The sequence below is a fragment of the Natator depressus genome, chromosome 3 (genome assembly GCF_965152275.1).
Source record: "Natator depressus isolate rNatDep1 chromosome 3, rNatDep2.hap1, whole genome shotgun sequence".
Lineage (NCBI taxonomy): Eukaryota > Metazoa > Chordata > Testudines > Cheloniidae > Natator > Natator depressus.
In genome coordinates, this window is record NC_134236.1 from 201,135,646 (window position 1) to 201,155,878 (window position 20,233).

The 20,233-nt window shown below is 40.9% G+C and overlaps 1 protein-coding gene across 1 annotated transcript in view; it reads left to right on the plus strand.

Annotated features, from left to right (window-relative positions):
* The window catches only part of TMX4 (thioredoxin related transmembrane protein 4), a 52,995-nt gene that overhangs the window by 22,362 nt on the left and 10,400 nt on the right, over nucleotides 1-20,233 (plus strand). Inside the window, exons 3-6 of the mRNA XM_074949684.1 lie at nucleotides 6,627-6,672; nucleotides 8,300-8,428; nucleotides 10,107-10,152; nucleotides 15,095-15,196. Of these exons, the coding sequence (XP_074805785.1) occupies nucleotides 6,627-6,672; nucleotides 8,300-8,428; nucleotides 10,107-10,152; nucleotides 15,095-15,196 (323 nt within the window). The remainder of the gene's footprint in view (nucleotides 1-6,626; nucleotides 6,673-8,299; nucleotides 8,429-10,106; nucleotides 10,153-15,094; nucleotides 15,197-20,233) is intronic.

Genomic DNA, 20,233 nt, shown 5'->3' on the forward strand with positions numbered 1-20,233 from the left:
TTTAAAAGAAACAAAAGGAAATACTTCTTCACACAACACACAGTCAACCTATGGAACTCGTTGCCAGGAGATGTTGTACAGGCCAAAAGTGTATCTGTTTTCAAAAAAAGAAGTAGCTAAGTTCATGGAGGATAGGTCCATCAAGGGCTATTAGCCAGCATGGTCAGGGATGCAACCCCATGCTCTGGGTGATGCTAAGCCCCTGACTGTCAGAAGCTGGGACTGGACGACAGGGATGGATTACTTAAAATTGCCCTTTTCTTTTCATTCCCTTTGAATTATCTGGCATTGGCCACTGTCAAAAGACAGGATACTGGGCTAGCTGGACCATCTGTCTGACCCAGTATGGCTGTGCTTTTGTTCTAGAAATGTATACAACTATAATGGGAACTGTTACTATGCAGATGTAATGAAAATGGTGGTGTAGAATAATTTGACATATCAGTGGTTTAATTCATTGTTATGACTTTGAAAAATATTTTCTCTAGCGCTACGGGATTTTATTTGATCTCATCTAAAATGATAAAACAGAATATCTGGCAACTGATGTAAAAAAGGTAATATCTGTTTCGACACCAGTTATATGTAAGAAAAAAATGGAATTACTAAGCATGACGGAGAGGTATAAGTTCCATTGAGGATGCTGACGATGGAAACACCAGGAGTTAAGTACTGCTAGGTAGAAGTTTCCAGCTGATCTAATGAAACTTGGAAAATCAAAAAATGTGCAGTGATGACAAAGTGCCATTTCGGTGATTATATTTTAAAAGTTCTGATGTGCTACAGATTGAATTAGATCCCTCGATAACAAGTAATACGTAGCTTTAAATCTCACATTGTTTCTTCTTTATTTAATCTAATTGCTTTTCCTTCCTCTGTTCCCCTCCCACTTTTTTTTTTTTTTTTTTTTTTTTTTTTTTTTGGTCTTGCGTTACAGAGGTGAAATAAGCAGCAGGTTCTTAATCCAGTGCCGTGTCTTGGCTGATTAATATGAGATTACTCTGATTCCCTCTTACTGCAACAATTTTGAAGGGCTTTTTGGGTATTTGAATTTTCACTTCTGATTGATCCATTTAGCATCTCATTTTTAACACAGATTTTGGTCTAGGGTAATGCAAGAGTCATAGAATCCTCATTTTAAGCATCATTTAACAAGTCCTAAAAAAAAAAAAAAAAAAATCCATGTTTTTAAAATCCAAAGTGCTGGCTAAGAATAAACCAAGCAAAATGCCTCTCCAAATACCTTCTTTGCTGAGAGCAGGGAGTTGTGGGGATGCAGAGGCTTGATCCTTAAGCCTGGGGTATATACAAGTGAGTTGGCATTTACACATAAGACCCGTACCTTCTGACTGGCATTTAGGGCCCCTTGCTACTGTCCCTGGCTTCCTGCCAGGCTGCCTTCTAGCAAAATTTTATAGACCTGTGTGAAGTTGCATGCCTGAATTAATGAATATTTACATACATAAATGAATGATAGTGAAGTTTAAAGATAACAGAATCAGTAATTTCTTCTTGAAGTATTTATCCATATGGATCCCACTCTAGAAGCACATGTCCCTGACGTGCACAAGGTCTGAATCTTTGAATGAGTAGACATCTCTGTTGGGCTTTGTCTGTGCTATACATGTACTTACACTCCTCCACTTCAGGGCATAAAGGGCAGAGTGGCCACAAGTCCCTTGGTTCCCTCTTACGACCCATGGCAGTGAGACCGAAGAAGCGGTGTCTGTCCACTACGCATAGCAGAAGTTTTCCTTTCCTATCTTCACCTGGTTAAGGTTAATTTCCAAACAAAATTCCTCCTTTAAAAAAAAAATTAATTTCTCCATGGTACTTTGTGCCGATATCATAATCCTAAAATAGCAAATTTGAAGCATTAGGGCTTCAAACCTATGTTCCTCTGGCGGCAAAACCCTTGCCGTCACAGACTGTAAAAACCACTGCCTTTTTTTGTCTTGGCTAGAGCCACATACTAGGCTGCTGCTTGATTTGCTGATCTTTTCAGCCAAAACAAGAAAGCCAGAAACACTCAGTATGTTTTTCAGCAGTTGGAGAGAGGAGCCTCAGTAATGAAGAATGGACATCAATTTCCAATATGGGACTAGTCACTTCTAAATCCCAGTCTGCTGGTGCCCCGATAGCCAGTATGCAACCCTTGCGGTTGATACCTGCAAAAGATTTGCCCCAACACTGTGTGATAAGGATCTGAGATTGTCGAACCCCCCCCCCCCCCGCCCCCCCCCCCCCCCCCCGGCTGTATGGGCTAGCACCAAGATCAGTAGTACCTCCTCCCTAAAACAAAGGAGGTCAGAACATCATTCCTCGTGCCAATCTTCTCATTCTCAAAGAAGCTTAAACCTTTGCTCTCCTCTTGGGATAGAGCATTAAGACCACTCATATGATGGGGCAAGTGACATGAGCTTAACTTCTGGCTCAGACCTTTATGGGGCCTGCACCTGACAATGTTGGCAATTGCTAGCATTGACACAGGCACCAATAATAGCAGCATTAATAGTGCCAGCTGACCTTATGATAGAGGAGGTCGCTATGCTTGTTTTATAGAATTCCACTATATGGGTTCTCACAGACACCACAATAAATAACTACGGAGGTGCTTGTTCATCACTCCAGTGCCTGGAGGCAATGAAATTATGGACATGGTGTCAACAATACAGGATAGCCCTAATAGCTCTTCATTTTCCAGGAGCCAGTAACAATGTAACAGACTTCCCAAGCAGGAAATCCATCAGCAACAACAAATGATCTCTGAAGAGCTCCATCATCATGCCTGTATTTCACAGATTTATAGATTCTAAGGCCAAAAGAGACCATTGTGATAATCTAGGTAGACCTTATGTGGTGTAACATAAGCCATACAATTTCCCCAAAATAATTCCTAGATCACACCTTTTCTAAAAACATCCATGGGGAATCGTATTATAGTCTTGTTTGCCACCGAAGAAAATAGTGTCTGGTCTTTTTTGCTTCAGAGGATTCATGAGCCTGTGATCCTTGAAAGATGTCTGTATCATGCTGTGGAATCACAGTCTTGTGTGTTTCTCACTGATCTTTCTGATAACCTGCGTGATATGGAAAATCAGACAGGATGCATCTGTACTTATCTGGATAGTGCCATATTGGCAAAGAAAATTCTGGTTGATAGATCTTAGTCTCCTCCTACTCAGCTTCCAATCGCACTTCCACACTGTCCAGACAGATCACAGTATCAATATAAAGTACTTCACCTAGAAGTAAAATTGCTACACCTGGTAGCCTGGATATTGTCCAGTTGACTGCTACTGACAGATTCACTGTAAGTCCAACAAATCCTCCTGCCAAGCAGAAAGCGATTTACAATTATAAAGTACTCCTCTGAGTGGAAACGATTTTCAATATTTGGGTAGCCCAGCACAACCTTGACATATTGGAGGCTCCCAGACCTAAAATCCTTGATTTGTATTCTACATTTGAAACACTCTCAACTTTTAGTTCCATTCAGGTCCACCTTGCAGCTATTTATTCATGCCATCCTATGCAGTCGTGTTCTCTCTTCTTCACCCCAGATATCTAAAGGTTTCTGTAGCTTTCATACTTACCCACCAAAGAGCCCCCTCAGATGTGGGATCTTAATATTGTCCTTGCAAGCATCATGGAATCTCATTTTGAATTTCTCGTGAATAGTTTACACCACCTTACTCTTTAGATGACCTTTTTTTAAGGTTACATCAGCCAGAAGGTGAGTGAATTCCAAGCCTTGTGGCTGATGATCCTCATACAACATTCCACAGAGATAAGGTGATGTTGAGATCCCCTCTAAAATATTATTACCAAAATTGTCAGATTTCCGTTTAAATCAGTCTGTTGATCTCTCTGCTTTCATTCCAAAACACCATTTGTCCCCAGGGGAAACAAAACCTCACACTTTGGATCTTTTCAGAGCCTGTTATAATATTTTGAGAGAACAAAGTCCTTTAGGCAAGCTCCCTGTATTTGTTGCCAAAAGTAGTGCTTCTAAGGGGTAGGTCACTTCTTTGTAGAGACTATCTAACTGGATTACCCAGTGTATCTATCGCATGGCTTGAACGCTTCTTCCTCCAAGCATCAAAGCTCATTCCACGAGACCACAGTCTCTCCTCTGCATGCTTTAGAAACATCCCCATATCAGAGATCTGCAAGATAGCCACTTTGAGTAATCCCCTTATTTTTGTTTAAACACTTGGTTGCAAGATCAGGTGCCAGATTTGGTAGGACAGTGTTAAAATCACTTTTCTTACTGGCAGTTTGGATTGCGCAATCCCATCTTCCATAAGGGCATTGCTCATCAGTCACCTGGAGAGAGGGATCCCCGTGGATGCATATTAAGAACAAATGATTCTTCTTCGAGTGATGGTTTGTATGCCTATTCCGCACATGGGATACATGTGTGTGCCATGTGCCTGAGTCCAGAATTTTCTTTGCAAGCAGTGTCCATTGGCACGCACGTGCACTGTAGCTCTCCTTGTGCTCTGAACTGCGGGCATAAAACTGACACCTGTCCAGTTCCTTCTTACCGCCGCAAGGTCTGAGTTGGAATCTTCTGTGTCCTCAGCACCTTTTTTCCTGTGTCATAGCTGTAAGATACTGCATATAGTTAGTTTTTTTAGTAATTTTAATAGCTTTAGTAGTCTTTATAGTATAGTTAGATAGCTTCCCCCATTTCTTCCCCACCCAGGGGCTTTTTCTCCCCAAGATGTCTGGGGTTATGCCCAGGGTCCCAGAGTTCAAAACCTGTGTTTTATGGTCTCCCTCCTTTTTGGTAAGCGATGAACATCAATGCTGCCTCTTTTGCTTGGGTGAGGCTAATGTTTCTGCCAGGCGCAACATCTGCCCTTCTCATCCCTCATGAGGGTTGGGAACTGAGACTCAGCAAACATCTCATGGAGAATGTAACGAAAAGGTCTCATTGTGACCCCACCCCAGATGCATACCTAAAATAGTTTCCAAGTTTCATACGAGTCCCCTTTCATCCACTTACCATTGTTTTTTTTCCCTACACCACATGCCTCATATGAGGGAAGATGGCTGCATTCTCTGGATAAAAGGGCTTTGGCCTTTTATCTGCAAAGAACAAAGGATGTTAGAAAGATGCCTAAAGTATTTATTTCCATAGCTGAGTAATCAAGCTGTATCGGCCCAGAGACTTTCAAAATGGATCTTGGATTGCATTGCTTTGTTACCAACTAGCTTGTGTTCCTCCTTCGGAGTGGGTGAGGGCTCATTCCACTGGAGTGCAAGCTACTTCGGCTACATCTCTGAGAGGCGTACCCCTCCTAGAGATATGTAGGGTAGCTACTTGGAGCCCTTTGTATACCTTCATGAGACGTTACGCTCTGGTCCAGTCATCTGTGGATGCAGCTGTGGGGACAGCTGTTACTTCTTATATACTACTTATGATGAGATTACTGGTTCTGTGGATGAAGGGAAAGCAGTGGATGTATTGTTTCTTGACTTTAGCAAAGCTTTTGACACGGTCTCCCACAGTATTCTTGTCAGCAAGTTAAAGAAGTATGGGCTGGATGAATGCACTATAAGGTGGGTAGAAAGTTGGCTAGATTGTCGGGCTCAACGGGTAGTGATCAATGGCTCCATGTCTAGTTGGCAGCTGGTGTCAAGTGGAGTGCCCCAGGGGTCGGTCCTGGGGCCGGTTTTGTTCAATATCTTCATAAATGATCTGGAGGATGGTGTGGATTGCACTCTCAGCAACTTTGCGGATGATACTAAACTGGGAGGAGTGGTAGATACGTTGGAGGGCAGAGATAGGATACAGAGGGACCTAGACAAATTGGAGGATTGGGCCAAAAGAAACCTGATGAGGTTCAATAAGGATAAGTGCAGGGTCCTGCACTTAGGATGGAAGAACCCAATGCACCGCTACAGACTAGGGACCGAATGGTTAGGCAGCAGTTCTGCGGAAAAGGACCTAGGGGTGACAGTGGAGGAGAAGCTGGATATGAGTCAGCAGTGTGCCCTTGTTGCCAAGAAGGCCAATGGCATTTTGGGATGTATAAGTAGGGGCATAGCGAGCAGATCGAGGGACGTGATCGTTCCCCTCTATTCGACATTGGTGAGGCCTCATCTGGAGTACTGTGTCCAGTTTTGGGCCCCACACTACAAGAAGGATGTGGATAAATTGGAGAGAGTCCAGCGAAGGGCAACAAAAATGATTAGGGGTCTGGAACACATGACTTATGAGGAGAGGCTGAGGGAACTGGGAATGTTTAGTCTACGGAAGAGAAGAATGAGGGGGGATTTGATAGCTGCTTTCAACTACCTGAGAGGTGGTTCCAGAGAGGATGGTTCTAGACTATTCTCAGTGGTAGAAGAGGACAGGACAAGGAGTAATGGTCTCACTGCCTTTATGCTAGACAGTATTTTATATTGAATAGCGTTGTCATGGATTTACTGCAGTATTCTCTAGATCAAAACAACTAAACATTTTATTAGAGATGTGATAACCCCGTTCATGTTCACATTTTGTTCTGAAAAGACAAATGTTTATAGGTATCTTTAGAAATAGAAATAGAAATTTATTTTTTCAAAAGCTGAACTGAACAAATGTGATTTGTATTTTTTTTTCTCTCCACCAGGTTTGAGTGGCCGTTTTTTTGTTACCACACTTCCTACTATTTACCAGTAAGTCTGTATCATACAGGAATCAGAGCTGTCAGTTTCCATACAGATGAAGCATCATGCAGAGCCTGTGAACAGATGCAAATTAAAATGATTTCTTACATACTGTTATTGATAGCCACCACCTGTTGAACATAATTCTGGCATATGTTATGTAACATAATTCTCCTCACCTTCCCCAGAGCATTAGCTGTTGCAGTGGCTAAGAACAAGACTTGCAGTTTATTTTCCTTCTCTGCTAAGCCTGTTGGAGGGTGTGGGATGAGTGGTTATAGCTATAAGTAGTCCTATGTCTGCTTTGTGTTTTAATTTATGGGATAAGCACCCAGATCCCCGGATAGCTAAGTATAGGTTTTTTTTAAATTGAAGAAATAAATTTTAGAGCTTAAAATATCTTTTAAAAACAGGTTTTTTTTGTTCCAAGACAAAATAGCCTTGCTATGCATATGTAGTTCAGATTAATATAAATTAAATCAGCTATTTCTTAATCTAAAGACAATTTTAATTGCATTATTACCAACCAGTGCTATAGTTTAAATTTGCACAAAGATTTTCCTCTGTTCTTACTTGCTTGTGGTTTTCCTAGGAATTTTCATTTTGAGTCTAGATTTATTATGACCATATCATCTCAAAGTGAGAATTTTCTTGGAAAAATTATGTAATCGTGAAGTCCGAAGGGAATTATTTGAGCAGGAAGAATAGGAATGTTAATATAACATTAAGGTTGCAAATTTAAACATATCAGGAAACTGAAGTCTGGGTTTTCATCTCAATAATAACTTGCTCGCACTGCATATATATATAGTACTGGATTTTTTATTACTAGATTGTTTTTAAATGTATGGACCTTAAAAATAACTCTATCTAATGTGTGCATATACTGTGTGTGTATATTCCAAATTCTGCTTGTAACTGGTCTTAAACTGGTATAATTGAAAGCAGAATGGGGGTATGAATGGACAAAGAGAACACACTAATTGTCTGAAATTTAATTCAAGCTTTGGGCTAAAACTTTTGTCTGTGATAACACAGGTAAATTCCTCACCAGAGGTTGTTTCCAAGAAAAATAGTGTCTGTAAATGCCTTGTTTATGCATAACATAATTTAAAACATTCAGGGGAGAAATTGTAAGGTGTACACTCCCTCATCCTTCCGCTCCATTATGTTGGAAGAATCCTTCAGATAAATGCACATAAATAATATGTCACACAGTTAGGTCTATTACAATAAACTAATTTAACAAAAAAACAAAAACACTGAAGGCTATTTCAAAGGAGCCTGAGCAAGTCAGGTGCCTGAATTCTATTGAATTTGAATGAGATTTGGAATCCCAACTTTTTTAGGTTTCTCAGAAAATCACTGCCTTAATGGTGCATATACGTGGGTATATTTCTTTTAAAAATAGGTTTAATCCCTCGGGATTGTTTAGTTTGCAAGAGTTCATGAATTGAAGGATTCATAATTTTTTTGGAACCTTAATTTACCATCAAGGGTCTCTTCGTTGGAGTGCAGTTCAAGCTTCGTAAGTGGCACCAACACCTCTGATGATGGGTAATTCACTTTGGCTGTAGGGGGCAGTTTCTTCTAATAAGGGGCATCATTGTAATCACTATGTGTCTGTGTTCCTCAGTGCGAAGGATGGAGTGTTTCGCAGATACCGCGGATCAAGGACGTCAGAGGACCTTCAAGGCTATGTCTTAGAGAGAAAATGGGAAGCCGTAGAGCCTGTAGCTGGGTGGAAATCCCCCTCTTCTCTAATGTAACTGCCGTATAATTTTATCTTAAAAATAACTGGTTTTTGATGTTACTAATAAACGGTGCTAGACAAGGGGTGGGCAAACTCTTTTTGGCCCGAGGGCCACACCCGAGTGAAAAACTGTATGGAGGGCTGGGTAGGGAAGGCTGTGCCTCCCCAAATAGCCTGGTCCCTGCCCCCTATTCGCCTCCCTCCCACTTCCTGTCCCCTGACTGTCCTCCTCAGAACCCCCGACCCATCCAACGCACCCCCCCCCGCTCCTTGTCCCCTGACTGCCCCCTCCTGGGACCCCCGCCCCAAACCGCACCCCGGGATCCCACTTCCTCCTGGGACCCCCGCCCCAGAACCTCCGCCCCATCCAACTGCTCCCTGTCCCCTCACTGCCCCCCGGGACTCCCCCACCCCAACCGCTCCTTGTCCCCCTACCGCCATGCGTGCACCGCCGCCCCCCACCATGCCGCTCGGAGTGGCAGGAGCTCGCAGACCCGCTGCCTGCATGGCAGCCCTGCTGCCTGCGTGGCAGAGCAGGAGGGGGAACAGCGGGGGAGGGGCCAGGGGCTAGCCTCATGGGCCAGGAGCTCAGGGGCTGGGCAGGATGGTCCTGCGGGCCAGACGTTGCCTGCGGGCCATAGTTTGCCCACCTCTGTGCTAGACTGATAGCATTAAAGACTGAAGTCCTTGTTCACTGGAGAAGCACAGCATAGGTATTGGCAATCTACCCTGCTGTGGCGCCTCAGCCCTGACCCTTTGGTGTGTGAGCGGTTTATTTTCCATGCCTATTCAGTCCTTGACATCTTTAAGATTTATATGTTTTAAATACAGAGAGTTCTTTAAGGTGAAAAGCATAACTGCTCAGCATTATTATTAACAGGAATGGCAGTTTTTATGTCCACTGAGTACTGGAATGAAACCGCTTTGTTATGCAGGTCTGCCATATAATGACTTCTGGTCACATGGGCCATTTTGACTCACTAAAAATCTCTGTCATTAAGTGACTAGCACATACATCAACGTGCAGTTTTCCTTTCTTTGTTGCTGAATGGTGGGGGATAAAGCGTAGTGCTAGAATAAGGTATTTTCCTGTAACCTGCTGCATTTACATAGGGTTTGCTTTAAGTGAAAACCACACTTTTCCCCTTAGAGATGGTGATGAAACAATGAATCAGAGATTTGTGTTGGACCTGCGCGTAAGAGAGTCCTTTAGTCATCATGAGTGAAAGTCACGTGAGGTGTCGAGGGCCCCAGCCTTTTTGTGCTGGGAAGGCTCTAGGGATTCTATAGGTATAAGGAGCCTCTCCTGCTCCAGTGTCTGTTGGAGGCTGGGCTGGTGAAGAACCACAGGATCCATGACTGTGCCCTGCATGGGGGTTACAAAAAGGCAGGTAGTGGCTCTTCTGGCCTACTGAATGAAGTAGTGGCTGTGGACAGCTGTGTCTGTCTGAATTTCTTCTCCCAAGCCTCTGCTTAGTGTCCTCTACACAACTTGGCTTACCTCAGGCTAAGTGCAGGCGGGATGACTTTCATCCTATGTTCACTAATGTGCAATATAAGTTTCTCTTTGAAGATGTGATCGGCTGGATGTGATGGATGTTGGAAATTTTACATCCATCTCTTCCATCAGTTTTCATTCAATTTGTACAGTATGTCGTGCATCAAACTCTTAATCCCCTTTCTTTCTTAGGATGCATGGAATGGCAGGTCTTTTTCATCTCTCTGGATGTATCAGGGTAAGTAACACTATTCGCTATTACAGCATTTAAGATCTGAGGAAAAAGTGTGTCAAACAATGTTTTAACAGATATTTGACAGCCTTATACAACTTACGTTTTTCTTATTGTGGCTGGCTATGCCCTTGATGTATTCCTGTGTCCTTGTAACTGAAGGCAGAAATTGTGCTTGGCTAATTAATCGTTTGCCAAAAATGACATTTTAAGGCTGTAGATAAGATTATGATCGATGCCAAAGGGTACTCTCTGTTCAGTGTTATCTTAATATTGGTTAGCAGCCCTAATAAAATGAGCCATCCTAAAATTAATTCTGTACTGGTACTTGGAGGAGTTATAGTCTGATTACTACCATATTGCAGAATATATTTTGCGTTCACAGTGGAGGTAGGATGCCATCATATTCTCTAGATGATTCTCTTCTTAATATTTATATTTTAGGGGTTGATAGATGAGGTTCTGTGGCCTGCAGTGTTCAGGAGATCAGACTTGGATGATCATGATAGTCCCTTCTAACCTTAAAGTCTGAGAGACTGCTTTGTCTGTGGAAGGTCTTGTGTTGGCCCTCTGCACCACGGCCAGAAAGAATTGCTTTATACGTGAGCTTGTTTTAGTGTCATTTCTTTCTCTAATCGTACAAAGCTGGGAGTATCACTTCCATATAACTATGAGAGAAGACCCAAGTTCAAATTTAGAATTTCTTGTCCTTTTTTCTGTTGTAATTTATAGCCTTTTTTAGAACCATTCAGACTTGTCCCATCTAACTACTAACCCATTTCAAACTCTCTGGCTGCCCCATACTGTGTTTTCTCCATTTCTGTAATGCCCTTTTTAAAATAAGGTGGTCAGAAGTAAGCGCAACATTCTAAATGTATCCTCAGTAATTTTTATGTTGCTAGAATAATTCCCTTTTATTTGTCAGAATAAGCATTTAAGCATTCCAGAATTGTACGATCTTTCGCAAGGGTATCACACATTCTGAGCAGGACATCCCCTTAATCCTTCAGCTGCTGTGTATTTCTACTATTTGACCTGTTGTGGATATAGTGGCCTTTTGCTGCTTTGTCCCTCAGTTCATTGCCTTGAATGGTCATATGAAGTAGATTTATAGAATGTACTGCTGAAATATTAATAAGGGTTGGAATCCAATAAAGAAAAAGCAGCCCTCCTCAGAATGACTGACAGACTAGGAGCTGTGTAGTCAGTATAAACAAATCTAAGGAATAAACAAATCAACAGTATAAACAAATCATAACACAAGAACTAGGGTTCACCAAATGAAATTAATAATCAACAGGTTTAAAACAAACAAAAGGAAGTATTTCTTCACACAGTGCACAGGCAACCTGTGGAACTCCTTGCCAGAGGATGTTATGAAGGCCAAGACCATAACAGGGTTCAAAAAAGAACTAGATAAATTCATGGAGGACAGGTCCATCAATGGCTAATAGCAAGAATGGTCAGGAATGGTGTCCATAGCCTCTGTTTGCCAGAAGCTGGGAATGATCGACTGGGGATTGATCACTTGATTACCTGTTCTGTTCATTCCCTCTGGGGCACTGGCCACTGTTGAAAGACAGGATACCGGACTAGATGGACCTTTTGTCTGACCCAGTAGGGCCGTTCTTGTGTTCTGACATTCTTATTTATACAAGTAAAAAAACCTTGAAAAAGAAAATAGAAATGAATTTGGAATTGTATTAGTGACACTGTTAATGTTAGAAATAGTTTTCTAGTATATGCCTATTTTAGACTGTTCCATCTTTCTAGGGTCATTTTAAAAAAAGTCTTCTGCCTAGAATTTCTCATGCTTGGTGTCTAGCCAGATAAATGTTTTTCTTAAGATTACGTTATTTAAATCTGACTTCTTATAGGTACAGATTTGGAATAATGAGATTCTTCACTTCTGGAGAAGTCTTAACATTTATTTTTGGAATATCCTCTGAAAAGATTTAGTTTAGAAACTTTGAATGTGTCCTCAGTTGTCCTCAGCTCAGAGGAGTGCCTGTAGGAACTGGGTGGCTCATTTTAGTTATTCACTACAGGCCAAATTACCTGACTGAAGGTTCAATATAAAAGTTGGAGAATCTGGCTTTATGAAATTTTAAACGTTAAAACATCTTTTAAATCTAGGATAGTGTAGTATGAGGCTACGTTTTAAGGCTATTCAGAAGCTGCAACCCTGAAGAAGGCAGCTGCCTGCTGGAGTGAAAGGTCTTATGAGGTCACATGACATCTCTACTTTGTAATCTGCAATAGTTGCTGTTTGGCTTCTGGGTGGAGATTAAAGTGTGTTTTGACCTAGGAAGCTCTAAATGGTCTGTGTCTTGTCTGCTTCACAACTGCCAATACTGTCACAACTGCCATTATTGGAGACGTTCAAACTGTAGTCTCCTTGAAGTAACAGATGGAGCTGTACCAAGGTGTCCTCCATGATGAGGGCCCCTCATCTTTGGATTTCATCCTCTCACCTATGTCCGGGGTCATTCTGAAATAGCCTGAATTTGTTGTTGATCAAGGCATGTCCATCTGTTTGGGCCTTTGAGGAGGAGAATTATGTATGGATTAGATGTGTAGGGGTAGGATTTAAGGCATTGTGGGAATTTTGTGCTGGATTTGAAGTTTTGAAGACTCTGGGTTTATTTGCAAATTGATGAAGTTGTTTGGGATATGGGTGATAACTTTTGTAATGCTGAATAATGGCAAGGAGTCCAGAGTCCCTTTTATTATCCTTTGGATAAATGCAAATGAAGAAATGGGGTACAGTGTTTTTTTTAAATTAAATTTTGAGACTTGTTTGAATGTAGTCTTCGAAAATATAAATTAAATGATAGAAAACTGCGCAGATCATCCATGGTCCTTCCCACAGCAATCCCCATACCTCAGCTATGTTCTTTACTCCCCTTTCTGATCAGCCACTGGTTGCCAGAGTGCCCATCTTTAGTTCTTGCTTCTGTCCACTGGCATCTACCTAAATAACTTTCACCAGAAAGCACAGTGGGGTGGAATCTTCACACAACCGCATGCTCCCCAGAGTCTCTTCCCCAGTCGAGCTACTAGGAGAAATTCTGAGCCCCTGCCAGTCTCTACCTCCCCACCAATTTGGTAGGTGAGTAAGGAGGTGGCAAATTCTTAAACCCTGTGCCTGGGTGGGAAGGCAGGTGATGGCAGATGGGAATATTGCTTAAAGAGCACCCTTTAGAAGATGGGATGGAAGAAACCAGTCCACAAATACACACACACACGTACATCCGGCATTGAGAAACATGAGTCTTTCCTCCTGTGAGCCTAATGCGCATGGTATTGTGAACAAACCAGTTTTTTTTCTAAAAGGTTGAAGATAACAGAATCCTTGATTTCCCTAAGTCCCATGGTACTTGCTTTCTATTAATCAGGCAAAAACTAGGTTGATCAGAATGCTCTATCAAGCATGCAGTTGTAATGAAGTATGGAGCTGCTCATAAATGTGTCACTAGAGCACAAGCAGTGGGCTTCAGCTTCCTATGAAGGAGAGGCCACATATAGCAGGGTAACTTGCAACCCTTAAAGAAGGGAAGCAGAAAAGTCGGCTTTGCAGCAAATTAAAAGATTGAACTGAAGGGATGGGAAGCTGAGCAGCTGAATTCCACGCAGGTAGGTTGAGCTACTCTTTAGTTGTTCCCTTGGATGGAACAGTGAATGGCATAGCTTATTGCTCCTTCTCGTTCCTTTCCTAGTAGGTGCAAATCTTTTATATGCCATTTTACAGGAGGGCACTTTTAAGATTCAGTGGTTAAATGACTTGCACACTGTTGTGCATCAGTGCATTGTGCAAGTGGCATTGGACACTTGGATGGATAACAAGAATATCCAGAATTTACGGAATATTTTTTTAAAAAGAGAGGTTTCAGAAGGAATATAAAACCTTTTATTTCATGCATTAAAGCCAATCTAAACTATAAGGGATTAGGAGGAGACTTTCTCTTGAGGGCAGTAGATTATCCTACATGTGTGTACTCTTGGGTTTCTTGTACCTTCCAGCCAGTGTTTGAGACAGGGCAATGACTAGGGGTCTGAAGCCGTATGGCAGTTCTTAAGTTGATTAGAAATTGGGGTAGAAGTTCCCTGAATTGTAAACATCCTTGTGATACTAATTGTTGCAGATTTGCGCAGATTACGTAATGAAGTTTTATTTGTTTTACTAGGGCCCCTAACATTGCTAACACTAATGGATCTGCATGATAGTGCTGAGCACAGGGATCAGATCGTTAAGATAATCTGAAGCCTTAAATTTGTTAATATTGTCCTCTTGCTACCCGGTTTTTGAGCAAAAGTAGATGTTACAGGACTGTGTGCTACAAGACCTAGGGAAGAGCGTGAAAAAGATTCAAGTCAGTAATGTGAAGATCACTATATGTAATTATTTCCTTATGACATGGCTTTCCTTTCTTTAATATAAAGGATTAGGTTTACCCTTAAAAGTGCATGCACAACTTGGATACCTATTTTTGCTCATATGCCCTCTTACAAATGTAGGCCCTGTCTCTGTCCCTTCCAGTATGACGAGTGGAGTCTGGAAATTGCATTGTAAATTAGTGATGGAGCCAATATGAAATTTCAGTTCAGGAAGATTTGATATTGTAATACTAGTCACTGCAAGTATTACAGGAAGGAAAAATTGTAGTTTCCTTCCTGAAACAGCTTTTACATGTAGAATTATTAAATAAGGAAAACAAATGGTTTGATTTTTATCACTATCATATGTCTTATAAGAATTACAGTATCAGTAAGCTTAAGTATAGTGTGGAAGAGCGTGAGGGCAAAGGGGGATGATTCTTTTAATGTAATTAGTGGCTGTTGAATGAAAAGTCTCAATTGGGAATTAACTTGAGAAGAACAGTTTACAGAATGGGTACTAAATATGTGTAGTACGAGCATATTAAATCTGTTTTTTTCCCATTTGCAGCAAATTCACAGCTACTTCACAGGCACTCTTGGAATTCATGTCTGGGGTTCTTATGCAATCTTCATTTTAGCCACCCTGTTGATTGGCCTGATCCTCGGTTTGGTAAGAAAGCATATTACATTTTAATTTTCCTCTTTACAGCCAAATGTGAACTCATTGCTTTAAAAATTATCTAGAGATCTTGCTTTACAGTAATTGCTGAAAAAGAAACAGCAAGGGTATTTTATTTTTAATGAAGGGCTACAAGGGGGCTCTTTTGTAATACTTAAAATTAAATGTTTGTTTCAATGTGTATATAGTATTCCACTGAATGCATCCAATAAAGTGAGCTGTAGCTCACGAAAGCTTATGCTCAAATAAATTTGTTAGTCTCTAAGGTGCCACAAGTACTCCTGTTCTTTTTGTGAATACAGACTAACACGGCTACTACTCTGAAACCTGATAGTTTAGAGCCATTATACATACTATCTTCATAGGGTTGCAGAGAAGAAAACATGTCCCATTAATGGCTGCATGTACTGTCACAATAAGATCTTGATACTAAATAGCATCAAGGCACTTCTGTGAACCTTCCTTACCTCTGTGGTGTTGGTAGCAGCTGTTTTGTGGGATACTCCGCAAACTCACCTCACCCCCTGCATCCAAACTTTCTGTATGGGAGGAATAAGAGGCACCCTGCCACCAGCCCCTGAACTAGCTCCCTTTCCCCAAATTGGTCGCATTCATGACGAAGTTTACCACTTACAAATATATTTACCTTTCAGACAAAAATCTTTAAAATTAGTTCCTCTAGCTGCAATGTTCTGAATTCATTTACCCTGCTGATGGCATCACTAACATGAGAAAACTACTGTAAGCAAAGCTTTCTTGGGGCACATTCCCACTCTGGGTAACAGAGCCCAAACTCCAGCTGGATCAGGAATACCTATATAGCTGTTGTTAGCACCATAGTGTGAGCCTTGTGAACCTGAGTCTGTACACCTGGGCTCTGATAAGAACTGCTGCAGCTTTTTTGTGTGTGTGCAATGTAGACATACCCTTCGAGCCCTGCTGAGCACTCATTACTCAAACAATGCTCAGTGGAAGATTTGCCTGAATAAGGAGAGTTGAGTGGAGGCCTTATGTGACCACAGTCAACAGCAGTAGCGGGAGGAGCAGAAAGTGGGTTATACTAGTTAAACAAGGAAGCCAGTCTTCAGATACGTTGTTTTAAAATGTAAACAGATTAGTAATTTATTTTTTTGAACTCTAGTCTTCCCCCCATATTTTGTCAGCCTCTTTTCCTTAACCTTTCAAACTTGCAATCTTTGACTTTTCTCTGTCCTTCTCACCCCTAGGGTTTTGCCAAATCAGTCACTTATACATAATCTTCAAAATCCACTCCTTCCTCTGCATCCATATTGCTAAAACTCTTGTCCATGCCCACGTCATCTCTTGCTTAAACTGTTGCAACTTTTTCCATGCCGTTCTCCATAGTTCCAGTTCATGCAACGCTCTTCCTTGTCCGTAGTTCTGATCTTGGTCCTGTGTTTGAGTTCCTTCACTGTGCTCCTATCTCATTCGAACTTCTCTTCCTCGTATCCACGGCTCTTCATGATGGTGCTTCTTTGTTTACCACTGATTTTCTCTCAAGATCATAGAATCATAGAATATCAGGGTTGGAGGGGACCTCAGGAGGTCATCTAGTCCAACCCCCTGCTCAAAGCAGGACTGATCCCCAATTAAATCATCCCAGCCAGGGCTTTGTCAAGCCTGACCTTAAAAACTTAAAGCTGTCTCTTTATGCTCTGCTTGTCTTGCCAATCCCAATTATATAATTTTATAATGTATTACATTTTTAAACTAGTCTGCACATATGTTCTCTTACTGGTTTAAATGTTGCTGTATTGTTTGGCTTTCTCAAAAGCTAAGTGACAGAAGGTGCAGCAATACTGAATTAGAACGGATCTAATTAGGATTATTAGGATAGATTGTTCACAATTTGAGAGCTATTTTTTTTCCTCTTTACCATTTCCTGTTTAGAGGTTTAGTTTATTTCCCAGTCCTCTACTCTGAGAAAGGAAATTATGGGGGTAATCCTAAAGTTGTCTTGGTTATTTGACAAACCAAAAAAAGATTTGAAAAGAAGTAATAGACATTTAATTATTTTAGCTCTTTTAATACTGTTTCAAAATGTAATGATCTCGTAAATAGCAGTTTATTAAATAGTCAAGCTCTTCTGTTCTGTAAATTGCCATGTAATCACACACCTCTTCCCTACTTTAAGAAGGAATCACTAATCTTGTGTGTGACCATCTTGCAACACTTGTAGAACCTTACAAACGCTTTCCTCTTTTCCATTCCTGTTGTGGGTTTAAATATTATCCATTCTAGAGCAGAGCCTTCTTTTGGCTTCAGTAATTATCTTAAGCCGGGATCAGGACTCATTGGTTCAATCAGATTAGGTTTTATTTGACCTTTATCTTCATGGATGGAGTAAAAATATTCTTTTAAATTGACTAAAATTAAGTAGTAGTAAATAACTTCACAAGATGTACCATTATATTGAAAGTTTCCGTGTTTACAGGTAAATATTTTGATCTTTTACATATCCATCTGATTCAGTTTTTCTGAAAGCACAACCACTGTGGAAAAGATTGTGTATAGTAGGTGGAATGGAGATATATGTAGCATTGTAGTGCTTGAAGTGCCATATCTACCCATACCGTTGCTAAAAAAAACAGAAACAGTGAAAAATAATCTTATACTAATGATTAGTTATACTGAAAGCATAAGGTCACTTTGATTCACTCTGTGAAGTTATAATTAATTAAATTTCAAGGTTTGACTTTTGGTCTTTTTGGGGGGAAAGGAACCCAGATTGAAAGAGGCTTTCTGTAATTTCATTGTGTATGAAGATGTTTGCTTTTAACAGTGGTTCATAATTTCTCTGTTTTGATATTTTAGTCTATATTAAAACTTAATTTCCCACTGTTTCGTCCATGTGTTCCATCCTGGTTTGAGTCCCCCTTGGTGAATCAAAATCAAGTATCTGTGACATTGCCATCTGTTGTCACTGAGCAAAACTGACACCCAAGAGTATTCTGAAATCCCCAGATGGTCACAGAACTACAGTTGCTGAAAAAAGTACTTACAGTAGAGACTTGTACAACATTGGTAACATACCTGTATGCTGAGGGCCAGATTCTGGAGCCTCTTGTGTTAACTGGGTATTCACATTTTCCTTACTTTTTACAGCTGAACTAACAATTACGTGAAAGTTCATAAGATGTCACAATAACCTATAATGACAAATATTGGTGGGAAAAGGAAGACAGACTGAATTAGTCCAAACAAAAAGGCCTAGTGATATAACTCAAGGACTGTGTTAAGATCATGCCTGGAAATGAGAAAGTGTAAGACCAGAAATTAATCAATCAAAATTGGTGTGTTGGATTATAAGGCCTAATTAGTGGACAAAAGAATGAGGGGATGGGCTGTTCCACCCAACATTCCCTTTTGGGCTATCTCCTGGGACCCCAGGCCTTCATCATCCTGATCCTGAGAGAGGTCCTGCCCAGCCCAGGCCAGAGAGGAACCCAGATGACGTTGCCACATCTGCTGGCTCCAGCTGAATCCCAAACAACATCCAGGATGAAACGCGATTGGATTTTAACAATAACAGCTCCACCTTGTCTCAACTAATTTCTTTGCTTTTCTCCAAAAAGACAGTTACTTTACCAACTTTGGTATCATCTAAGGGACTGTCAAACAAGGGTTTTTTTCTTCTAAAAACCCTCTCCAGATAAAGGGAAAGGGAGCGAGGGATGTTGTTAAAATGAAAGCCTTACTTAGTACTTTACATGACCAATGCTTTAACTGCCTTTTCTTCTTTTCTTTATCTTTAATAAAAGGTTAAAAAGACTTTTAATAGTGTGTTTGCCATGGTACTAAGCAGGCCACGGTCTCTGTATACCAAACCCTGAACCTTGTTTAACACTGTTCAGTGTTAGACAGTGACCGGGTTATGTTACACCTTTGGCTCATATAGTCCATCTAAAGTAATACAACAAGCCTTTGCACTGCTTCAGCATTGGAAAGGGGCTATATAAAGCTGCTTTAACTGGACAACTGAATATTCACCTGTCCTCCCCAAAATGGTGTAGCCAGGATCATACACTCACCTCACAGCCCCTGGCATGGAGAGTATGGCTGGAGTAGGAGGCATGGCTGTAGTTTTGTTGTAGTCCAGTGATCTACTGGCAAAATAAGCTTTGTGTGCTGGTTGCCAAGCAGCATCAGGGGCTGAACTAGACCCCTGACTGGCCTAAGAGATGGTTTAAAGCCACCTTTTGGGCCTTCCCCTTAGGTCCTGAGCACAGATTGCTGGGATTGGGGTTGAATAAAGGGCCCTGAGAATTTAATTATAACAGAGCAGTAATTGTATCGAAGCGGTGTATGTATTGTGTGTTTCTCTATCCTTCGATATATACAGCACATTGTGGGCACCAGTGTATAACCTGTGCAAAGATGAATGTCCTGCATTATAAGTTTTATAACATTTAGATGTCTGCATGTTCTTTTAAGTAGTAAATGTACCCTTGCTAACTGGATGTGAATCAAATGGGTGTTTTTTATTAGATTCACAGCTAGCAAGAAACAGAATACATTTATTACCCAAAAATGGATGAAGGTGAAAATTTTCAGCTGGTGGATCATTTGTTTGCCATTACTTCTAGAAAAACTGTATTTTGTACTGACTGGAAGATCTGTTTCTTGAAATATATAGTACCATTTTCTTGTTTTTCTTTTTCTACTGTTTATATATAAATTTTGGTTTGAGCACTTACATGGTGCACTTTGTGAGAAGTGATAAGAGGGTGTTTGTAGTTTAAGTCACAACTTACTCCGACAGCAAAGCCTTGTTTAAAAAACAAAACAAAAAGCCATAGTAGGAGGTGAAAATATTCTATGCAAAAATAACTTGGATAATTATTCAGTGGATAGAAACACTTCATAGGCCTTGCAAATAAATAACCCCCCCTACGCCAGCTCTTTGCTGTAAAGAGCCTCGCTTATTAAATGGCAGTTGTTGGACGTTTCCTTTTCTTCTAGCCTAAGCCATTTCAACGTGCCCTACACAAAGGAAGCAGGAGGAAG